Source organism: Talpa europaea, assembly GCF_964194135.1.
Source record: "Talpa europaea genome assembly, chromosome: 16".
NCBI classification, from domain to species: Eukaryota; Metazoa; Chordata; class Mammalia; order Eulipotyphla; family Talpidae; genus Talpa; species Talpa europaea.
Window position 1 is genome coordinate 25,166,925 of NC_140084.1, and position 10,847 is coordinate 25,177,771.

The 10,847-nt window shown below is 43.3% G+C and overlaps 1 protein-coding gene across 3 annotated transcripts; it reads left to right on the plus strand.

Moving 5' to 3' along the window:
• Positions 1 to 395: 395 nt before the first annotated feature.
• On the plus strand, positions 396 to 10,123 carry CCNE1 (cyclin E1; the record flags this gene model as incomplete). 3 transcript variants are annotated; one of them, XM_084256588.1, is made up of 11 exons in its annotated part: positions 396 to 418; positions 532 to 619; positions 848 to 916; positions 4,871 to 5,016; positions 5,139 to 5,274; positions 7,641 to 7,787; positions 8,809 to 8,904; positions 9,112 to 9,246; positions 9,354 to 9,465; positions 9,561 to 9,718; positions 10,001 to 10,123. In XM_084256588.1, the coding sequence occupies 11 exons, from the start codon at positions 396 to 398 to the stop codon at positions 10,121 to 10,123; spliced, it is 1,233 nt and encodes a 410-aa protein (XP_084112714.1). The 3 variants fall into 3 exon arrangements, with proteins under 3 accessions (XP_084112714.1, XP_084112715.1, XP_084112716.1); XM_084256589.1 differs by lacking the exon at positions 9,112 to 9,246; XM_084256590.1 differs by lacking the exon at positions 7,641 to 7,787.
• Between the last annotated feature and the right edge of the window lie 724 nt (positions 10,124 to 10,847).

Here is a 10,847-nt window from a genome sequence, read left to right on the forward strand (position 1 = left end):
CAGGGCCGGGCGCCCCGTCCCCGCGGGCGTCAGCGCGGGGAGCCCCCGGGGGGGGCTCAGGGACCGGCCGTGGGGAGGTGTTGACGGGGAGACTGAGGCAGCCCGGGCCCCGAGAGAGCCGGCGGGACGCCTGGAGTTTCGGGGGGCGTCCGGACCCCCCCCCAACCTGAGTTCGGACCCGGCATCGCGAGCTGCGGGCGGCACTGCGGGTGACAGGCCACCCCGGGCCCATCGGCCATTTTCCCGGCCGGCCCGGGAGGCTCCCGCCGCCGCCGCCGCCCGCGCGGGAGGGGGAGGGGTGTCCGAGGCGGGCGGCCGGCCCTGGCGCCCAGCGCCCGGCTTGCTCACCTCACTGCCCGCTTCGTGCCCCCAGGCCTGACGCCCGACCCCGCGCCATGCCGAGGGAGAGGAGGGAGAGGTGAGTGGCCCGGCCGCTGCTGGGGAGGGGAGGGTGCCCCGTGGTGGGGGAGGGGTGGGCCGAGATTTGGGGTGAACTCACACTTATCCTCTGTGCCAACCCTGGCTTTGCAGGGCTGCGAAGGAACTGGACACCATGAAAGAGGAAAGCTGCACTGATGTCTCTGTTCGCTCCAGGAAAAGAAAGGCAAATGTGGCCGTTGTGAGTACAAAGGGGACAGGTGGGGGTGCATCCAGTACCCCCTCCCCCATCTTACCTGGGCACCTGACTGGGCTCTGCCACCTATTTGTTGATTGGGGGTCGAGGGGAGGTGTGATTGGCACAAATGGGGTTTATGATCTAATCTAATCAACTTTCCGTTTCTTCTCTGTGTTTGTCTTTCACCTACCTGTGTGGTGTTTCCTGGGGGCTGGGGGCGTTTTATGGTAGTTTTTGCAGGATCCGGATGAAGAAATTGCCAAAATTGACCAGACTGTGAGAAGCCAGTGTGGCAATCAGGTAGGTCCACTTGCTGGTTGGGCCTAGGTGGAGGGCCGCCTGCTCTTGGTGGGTCCAGTTGCATCTCAGTACCCCCGACCTCCTACTGAAGGCTCTTTCTGTCACTGTGGTCACAGTCCAGAGCCCTGAGCACTGTGTCTGTGGGTAGGCACCTACCTCTGATAGCCTTGGGATTCTGGGAAGGACTTGTGCTCCTGACCCGCACTCCTGATGTTACAAATATGCACTGATGTCTGGAAGAACCAGAATGGACATCAAATAACTCAGTCCTCTCCTTTTGCCCTTGAGGAAACAGACTCAGAGGGGAAAAAAATTGAGTCCTGTGCAAGCCAGGGGCGGAGTCCGCCTGCAGCCTTGTCTCTGAGCTGGTGAACTGGGGGGAGGACTCCTGACACAGAACTCTGGATAACAGTGATGATGTGGGGGGTTTGCATCCATATGCAGTGACTTCTCCCCCACCCATACTTGTCATTTTTCATCATTGTACTTAAGGACTTCCCTCTCCCATCCCCTGTAAGTCAGAGTTCAGATCACCCCCTCTTTAAAAGTTCTTCCAGCCCATCCAGCAATTACCTGCAGTGCCCACTGCTGTCTGGAACTCCACCTGACCTCAGCCAGAATATTAGAAGGTTCTGTGTATTCTCAGCACATTTTTTTTTGATTGACTAGTCCATTTCTCTTGCCCCTCCTTTAAGAGTTACCGCCAAACTTCCTGCATGCTCATGATATCATTCTAATATCAGAAGTCACTAGCAGAAAAAAGCTTTTATTATCTCTCTACTTCCAGAGATGGCTGGGGTATGTAGTTATGGCCCAGTAGGGGAAGCAGTCTGTCTCCAAAGTAGCTGATCAGGCTGACCCTATCACAGATAAAAGCTGAGCAGGAATAGTATTTGAACTAAGGGCAGTATTCCCAGCTAGGTTTGCAGTGGGCAGCGTATTACTTTGTAGAGCAGTGTGCAACAGCCATGGCAGCTGGGTTTGGAAGAACGAAGGCCTTAAAGTGGTGGGTCGTGCTGTTTGAAATAACAGTTGTCATTGCAAAGAAGACCCCAGTAGTTAGCATTTCAGGGAAGTTACACTGGTTTCCTTCTCTATTAGAAGAAATACCTTAATTTAGGAAGAGAAACATAACAGGGCCTCCCTGGTGGCGCAGGCGGTTGAGCGCAGTGCTGTGAAGCTGTTCGCAGCCTCTGCAGCCCAGGTTCGATCCCAGCCGGCCGGCTAGGGTCCCACGTGGCGCGGCAGACCTCTCCTGTCTCGCCCGCTGCTTCCCTCAGCAGTGTATTTCAGTCAGTCTGCCTGTTCTGTTCCCTGCTCTGTCTCTGGTGAAATCTCTCACCCTCCCGCACATCTGGCCTGTACCCCTGTTCTTGTATAAATAAATAAATCTTTAAAAAAAAAAAGAGAGAAACTTAACAGTACCTTTAAAGTTCTTTCATTTTTTACCCCTAAAAACCAAAAAACTGCAAACCAAGCAAGCTGATTTTTTTGTGGGTATTATAATATAGATCTCTAGTTTGTGGGATTCGTAATTGTTTATTTTCCCAACTGTGTTTTGATTGAAATTTCCATTTGGGAATGACACAACACTTTTCATATTCTTGCAGTTTTGGAGTAGTTTATGTTCTTGAGGATAACCTGAGCCGTGCCTGGGTTGCCCACGACCTATGACCCTATCCCCAGACTATCGGAGTTGATAGCTGTGACATATGAATAGCCATTATCATCTCCCGTTAGAAGGCATTTTCTTGGTTGTCCAGAGATCGGTGACAACAGGTTTCTGCACATTTTGTAGAGTAGATAGCTTGAAAATTTTCCATCTGTTTATGGCACAGTGTTTTATTATTTCTCTCTGTGGATTTATGAAGATCAAGTGTTGAGGTAACACAGAATCTTTTGCCTTCCAATTATACAGAATTTTTCTCTGGAGTTATCATAGTTCAGCCCAGTTCAACAGCCTTGAGCTACTTGTAACCATCATGCTCAACTCCATGTAACCGCTTCATCAAGACCACACAGAACCTATGATGATTCTTACCTCAGGCCTTTCTTAATGAAAAGAATACCCTTTTATCTAAATTGAACATATCCATTTTGTTGTTTAATTTTATGCATCCAGCCCAACTTTTTTATTGAAGTGGCATCCTGGACTTTCTATTAGTTAGTTCTCCGAACATAATTTGGTATAAGGTAATTCTAGTCTTAATTAAAAGTGGCATAAGGAAGTCAGGGGTGGTTAGGAATAGTCAAAATTGGTTTCTTGCTCTTTTTCCATTTCTTCCTAAAGTCAGACTGCTTTTGCTTCCCTTGTGAATTGGTGTGAACGGAAGTTAAAGGAAGTAGACTTCTATTCTGTTTCATAAACTGATTCTGAAAAAGACCATCTTAGGGTACCATTTGTCTAGTTGTGGTTCACCTAATTTGTCTTTGAACTGCAGGTTGGGAACTGTTACCAGTTTATCTGCAAAGGCCTGCTCTCAGCAGGGTCAGCCATCTGGCTGTAAGAGGGTGGCACCCAGTTTCTGCCCTCCAAACTAGAATTCGTTCTTGAATGAACAACTTAGTGCTGTTGTAATGTGACCCTTTTTGAGTCAAGGAAGTGTTACCAGCACATGATACTAGAACTGGAAAAGGAGGTTGCCTTTCTGAACAGCTGTTGGCAAGAGCTGTCATGGTTAATTTGCATGTCCAATTCCTTGCACACTGGGTGAAGAACTTTATTCTGAAGTTTGGCCCTTCTCAGTATACTGAAAGTGCTTGGACTTCCTCTGAAAGAGGCTGGTGTGCTGTGAGAGCCACCTTGTACCCTTTCTTCCAAGTAGCACAGAGAGCCCATGTTGCCGTGTTCATTTACAGTCAACTCTTAGTTGTCTCTTCTTTTCCAGTCAACATTAATGATCTCTCTGATTTAAAAAAAAAAGCCAAGGACTTCCATGCTGGTGGGATTGTTACCTGCCATGTCTTCAGCAAACTCACTTTTATAACTAAAAATCTATCACAGGCTTCTTTTAAGAGGAGGGCATAAGTATGACCTTTAAAAAGATACATTTTCTAAATGACAGTATTTTACAAATATTGAAAATTGAATCAAGTTAAGTATCCGGAGTCTTTAAAAGAAAAGCATATTGTCTTGTTTTTTAATGGTGATTTTTTTCACTTTATCAGTTATTTGAGTTGTGCTTTGTGCAGGCTTTGGGGACAGGATTCAAAGGTCCCCAGGAGTGTTCTGTCTCTGCGGACTTCTTAGTATATCCTGTGGCCATTGTTTGATTTGGTTTTAACTAGGCAGAGTTTTGTTCTGATTTAAGGAAAACAAAAGATCCCCATTATGTAATATATTTAGCGAGCCCTGCCACCAAAGGAATATGTCACATTTGGTAGGTATTTGTTTCAAAGAAAGGAGACTTTAATTATAGATGGAAATCGATTTACATTTTTGATCTTTTATACTTGTGAATGTGGAATGCTTATATAAATACTTTTATTAGAAATTCTATCTTACACCTTTAAGAAATTTTAGATTATCTGTACTTATTAAAGACAAATCATTGAATTACAGCCAGGTAATCCCACAATGCACTTTAGAAGTCATTCCAGCATCTTACTGAGCTACTGATGGATTTACTTCATGATTTTCTGTAAGATAAGAACTGTTTGCATTTGTCTTATTCCTCCTCTGTGCATTTTGCTGCTTGTGGACCTCGTGAGGGTGAGGGTATGGAAGATAAAGCGTTACCGACTGCGTTCTTCTCTTGTAGACTCCTAAGCTAATGAAAAATAAAATCAAAGCTTCCTGTCACTTTTATTTAACTAGGCCATCTCTGTCTTTATGTAGACTGGAGCTTACTCTCTAGCGTGAAGTGAAGACATTTTTTGAATGATGACTATTGTATAAATCAATGAAAATATATGCTTTACATCAACATTTTTAAATGTGCTTTTCTTTTACAGCCTTGGGTCAATAATACAGTCTGTGAAAACCCCTGCTCCTTGATTCCCACACCTGACAAAGAAGAGGATGAGCTGGTATACCCAAGCTCTGCATATGACCCTCAGAGTTTCGCACCATCCAGAGCCTCGCCACTGCCTGTACTGAAGTAAGTTGACTGCCAGCTGCCTTCCAGAACTCTTGCTTTGTGTGCGCACTGTCCCATTGGTAGTGTGGGTGCATACTGACACTTCTCTTTTTTTGTTTTTGTGCTTGGTTTTGTTTTCCTAGCTGGGCAAATAGAGAGGAGGTTTGGAAAATCATGTTAAACAAGGAAAAAACGTACTTAAGGGATAAGCACTTTATGCAGCGGCACCCCCTTCTGCAGCCTAAAATGAGAACAATTCTCCTGGATTGGTTAATGGAGGTAAGCTTGAGTCTTCCTGGTAACCATAGGCATTGATCATTTCTAGAATCTTCTGTGATGGCTTGGTTTTCTCTCTTCCTTTGTCTGATTCCATCAACACATTCTGTATCTCTGAAGCTATGGTAAATACACTACAGTGACCTAACTTTTCTGCTTTTGTACTTCCTGAAGAGAATTTCTGAAGTCTTTTTTTGCTCCTTAAACATTTTTAAGTTTACATCTAATTTTTTTCATCAAAGTTTAAATAGTTGCATCGGTTTTATTTTTCGTTAGCTAAAAGTATTAGTATTTGATCTTTATTAATTAAATTGCTTTAAAATGTATCCGGTTTGGTAGTTATAAGTCATATATGTTTAAGTATATGAACAAATTTATCTTTAATGATCAGAGATCTTAAATTGTTGCTCATAGGTCCTTGGAATCCATTTCTCTCTCCCAACAGAATTGTATCCTGATAATAGATTCTTTTATCGATTGTATTTGATCATATTGATCATAGTTGTCTGCCACAGCTGATCAAAGAGCAAGCATTACAAATTTGGTAGATAATTATTAGATACTGCAGTTCTCACGTTGCCCAGAGAGACCTGGCACAACACGTAGACCATCTCTGCCCCCTGGAGCATCTTCCAGTGCCTTGAAGCATTAGCTCGAGTGAGCTTCAGTTTTTCAGACTTCAACTCAAGGCATCAGGAGTAGAAGGTTTCTCTTTTATAGGGGCAATTGATGGCATATAGAGCAGGTCTTAAATAACAAATGTCTTTTTGCTTGACGGTCATGAGAAAAAAAGAATCCCAGCCAACTTTATATGAATTGACATTATTAATGACATTATTTGGCTTCATTATACATTTTACTTAAAAATTGCAGTTTTCAAGAACCTACCTACTGACAATGTTAAGTGAGGGCTTACTGTACTTCTTTTTTCTGTATTACTAAGTATTTTTTTATTTTTTAAGTAATGCCTTTGGGAAAGGATAGACAAGAACGGCTACCTTTATATCTTTGGATTCCTTGTCATGTCTTTGGATTTACAGGCAGACTTGTCTGCAGTGATGTTAAGTTTCTCAGCCCTTGGCCTAGCCAAGAAGTCTGTATATGAGAAAGAGGACACGCATGCCAAGAGTCTAGTCGTCAACTGGAGAAATAGGTCTGAGAGTTTGTTCCTCAGAGAACGGGTGCTCTTTACTGCCCACTCAGATGGCAGCTGTGTTGCTTTACACAACTGACTCTAAATATGCCCCCCCCCCCCGGACTTTAGGAATATTCTGTGGTGGTTGACAGAATTTCTTACTAATGATCCATTGTTTCTTTGGTATCTTTTCTACTTACTCACCCTGTGTCTTGTGCTTGTATGGGATGTTCTGTTTAGGAACAGCAGATTTAGATGCAAAGTTAGGCCTTCGATAATAGTGATGCATTGAGGTTTGGTATTTCCCTGCTTCATCCCTTTTCAACTCCACGTATACTGTCCCCATAAAGTCACACAAATCTTGTGAGATAGGCATGGGGGGTGTTTTTCTTAATTTTATGGTTTGAATTAACTGAATTAAATGGGTATATCCAAGTGAGAGCCTAAACTAGAGCAGAGGTTTCTGAATCTTGTTTAATGCTTTTTTAAAATTTGCCTTTTGTGATGAACAGATTAACAGTGTTTTTGGGTATATTGTCATTAAGTAAATTATGTTCTGGCTTTTAAACTTTCTTTTTTTTTTTTTAAGATATATTTTTATTTATTTATGCATACATGAACTGGGGTGTACCCCAGAGGTGCGGGGTAGGTGACAGAGTTCAACCGAGACAGAGTGGGGAGCAGAACAGGCGGATCTACTGAAATACACTGCTGAGGGGAGCAGCGGGCCAGACAGGAGAGGTCTGCTATGCCATGTGCGCCAACAACCTGGCCGGGGATTCTCGTGTTGCAGTGTCTGGCGATAGCCTGATAGTACTGAGACTTAACCCCTTGCGCCACCAGGGGGGCCCCAACCAGCTTTTAAACTTTCATAGCAATGATGGCCATTTGTGAAGAAATGTTAGTTGTTTTAAGTCATAATGAAAGTTATATTGACACACTAGTCTTTGAGAAAATTCAGAGTTTTTCAATGAAAATGATGCTTTCATCTGACTGTGAACATACCTTCCCCAGCCTTCGCTGTTACTGTTCTAGATCACTGAACACGTAGTCCTCCTATCTGAGTTGTAGCTCTTGATTCTGTATGTGCTTAGCAATAAATGAGATAATCCTTTCAGAAAAGCCAAGTTCTCTTGATGTGGTTATATTTTCCTTCACAAAAACTCATGACAAGTTTTTTGGTTTTTGTCTTTCTTCAAATAATTGTTCTAAAACTTACGAAATATTTTTTCAGGTATGTGAAGTTTATAAACTTCACAGAGAGACATTTTACTTGGCACAGGACTTCTTTGATCGGTATATGGCAACACAACAAAATGTTGTAAAAACACTTCTACAGCTTATTGGAATTTCATCTTTATTTATTGCTGCCAAACTTGAGGTAAATAATTTTCAGCTATGTGTTATGTAGCACATGCTGTTTCTTCAACGCCACTGAGATTAGGGAAAGAGGCCAACTATTTGTCTGTGATACAGATCCTAATTTTTTCTAATATTAAACTCTCTGAAGTTAAGACATTTGCAAAAAAAAGGCTAGCTGTTAACCAAGAAGAGAGATGAGTAGTGAGCATATAACATATTTAGTTTACTATAGTTCTTTTTTTTTAAAGATTTATTTTTTATTTATACAATAGCTGGGGTACAGGCCAGAGGCGCGGGAGGGTGAGAGGATTCACCAGAGACAGAGTGGAGAACAGAACAGGCAGATGACAGAAACAAACTGCTGAGCCTGGGCAAGAAGGATTGGTCTGCCATGCCATGTGGGTTTCTCCCTGGCCGGCTGGATATCCAACCTGCGCTGCAGAGGCTGCGGACAGCTTCACAGAGCTGTGCTCAACCTGCTGCGCTATTGGGGAGGCCCTTATTTATTTTTTTAATGAAATTTAATCTTTTTTTTTTTTAAGATTTATTTATTTATTCATACAAGAACCAGGGCACAGGCCAGATGCGCGGGAGGGTAAGAGGATTCACCAGAGATAGAGCAGGGAACAGAACAGGCAGACTGACAAAATACACTGCTGAGGGGAGCAGCGGGCGAGACAGGAGGGGTCTGCCGCGCCATGTGGGACCATCGCCAGCTGGCTGGGATCGCACTGGCACTGCAGAGGCTGTGGACCACTTCACAGTGCGGCGCTCAACTTCCTGCACCACCAGGGAAGGCCCCCTTAATATAGTTCTTTAAGCAAAAACATTAAGCATTGATTGAGCCTTAATCTTAAAATATTAATCACACTTTTGGTGTGATTAAGAGGGTCATTAGACAGGTTCAACCTTCAAACATCAGTGTGTTCTCCCTTCCTTTCCAGGCCAGCATATTAAGAATAATTTTGGATGTACATTGTAAGTTAAAACAACTAGAAGTTGATTTTTCCTAATAGTGTGTACCCTTTGTTTCCTTTTAGGAAATCTATCCTCCAAAGTTGCACCAGTTTGCTTATGTTACCGACGGTGCTTGTTCAGGAGATCAAATTCTTAACATGGAATTAATCATTATGAAGGTAAGTTACAAATTAAGTTTTTGGTCCTTTTTTAAAATGCATACATAATATCTTTTCCACATTCTGTGTGAGTTTATCTGGATGTTCTCCAACTGGACACATTGTGGCAGGAGCGTGGCTCCATTTTGAGTTCTTTCAGAGGACCAAGGGAACCCTAATGCCTTTTTCTTTTCTCAACCATTGGACTCTTTTCTCTCTTTCCCTTAGGCTCTTAAGTGGCGTTTAAGTCCCCTGACCATTGTGTCCTGGCTGAATGTATACATGCAGGTTGCATATCTAAATGATGTCTGTGAAGTGCTATTGCCACAGTATCCCCAGCAAATCTTCATACAGATTGCAGAGGTAAGGGGTGCCGTTGCTGACCCCTGTGGGACTACCTACCCCCACTAGATTGAGCTAGAAGAGATGTGGTTTGGCCGTCTGTTTCAGTGTTCTTTTCTTCCCCATAGCTTTTAGATCTCTGTGTCCTGGATGTTGGCTGCTTAGAATTTTCCTATGGTGTACTTGCTGCTTCTGCCTTGTATCATTTCTCTTCATCTGAATTGATGCAAAAGGTTTCAGGTAGGTTGGCTGCATAGTGCATTCATAAGAGAGCGTATCAAACTTACAACCCATCCTTGGCCTCATATTGAGCCTAAAATTCATTTTTATTACAGGGTATCAGTGGTGTGATATAGAGAAGTGTGTCAAGTGGATGGTGCCATTTGCCATGGTTATAAGAGAGACAGGAAGTTCAAAACTTAAGCACTTCAGGGGAGTTCCTGCTGAAGATGCGCACAACATCCAGACCCACATGAACAGCTTGGATTTGCTGGTCAGTGCTACTCTTGTTTCCCAGACAGATTTTTAAAACTGCCTAAAGAGCCTCTTCATCGTCCTTCAGGAAGGCTCCAGATAGTCTACAAAGTCTCCAGTCCTTTTAATTCCTTGGAAAAAAGAAACTGGTTAATAGATGCTAAAGAAGACCAGTGGCTTTTAGATTCACTCTGCTATTTTCCCCTCACTCTCCTCCATTGAAAAAGTGCACTGTAGGTCCAAAAGGATATTCTTCCCATTTTAACCTTTTTTTTTCTTTTTCTTTTATTTTTATTAACAGGACAAAGCCCAAACAAAACAAGCCATATTGTCTGAACAAAATAGGATTTCTCCTCTCCCCACTGGGGTCCTCACCCCTCCACACAGCAGTAAAAAGCAGAGCAGTGGGCAGGGAACAGCATGACCACACCAGCATTCTCCACCAAAGACAGTCGTGCGCGGGTGCCGGCTCCAAGTCCTCCTGTGTCTGCTACAGAGGAGGCGAGCATTAGCTTTTACAGATGTTTAAATGGAGGAGCATCTCTCTTCCACAACAGAAGCATTTTTGTGGATGACATTGGACAGGGAGAAGTGTTTTTTATTGAATGCTTAGATATTTTTAATAAGTGGGTCAAGTACACCAGCCACCTCCAGAACACCAATGAGTGCTCCAAATGCTGCTAAGGAGGGTGATACTTGACTTGATTGACTATTCACACACATGACAAAGGCTTGAAGTTGAGGAGTGCCATGTTGCTGCTGGCCTCCTATCAGGTGTTCTGGGTTGTGTCCTATTACATGGAGCAGGTGGTTGTGAGCATCGTGAAGCGGAGCCCACAACTGGCTGTGCTGAGGCCTGCCCTCTTTACACTATCAGTTGACAATGTATAATGCCTTTTATGAACTATTGTTTTGTAAGTGCTGCTATGTCTATCCCTTTTTTAATAAAGGTAACACTGTCTTTGAGACAGCTGGTTTAATGAGCTATGTCTGGTGATTTCACTTAGAAGCCAATTTTGAATGTGGCTATATCAAATTCTCTTTTTTAACTTCATGCTTCTTGAAGCTCAAGCATTGCAAGCAAATACAATTAGAAGAAAACTTTTGAACGGAGCCTCACCTTGCACCAGAGCTGCCCCAGTCAGGCT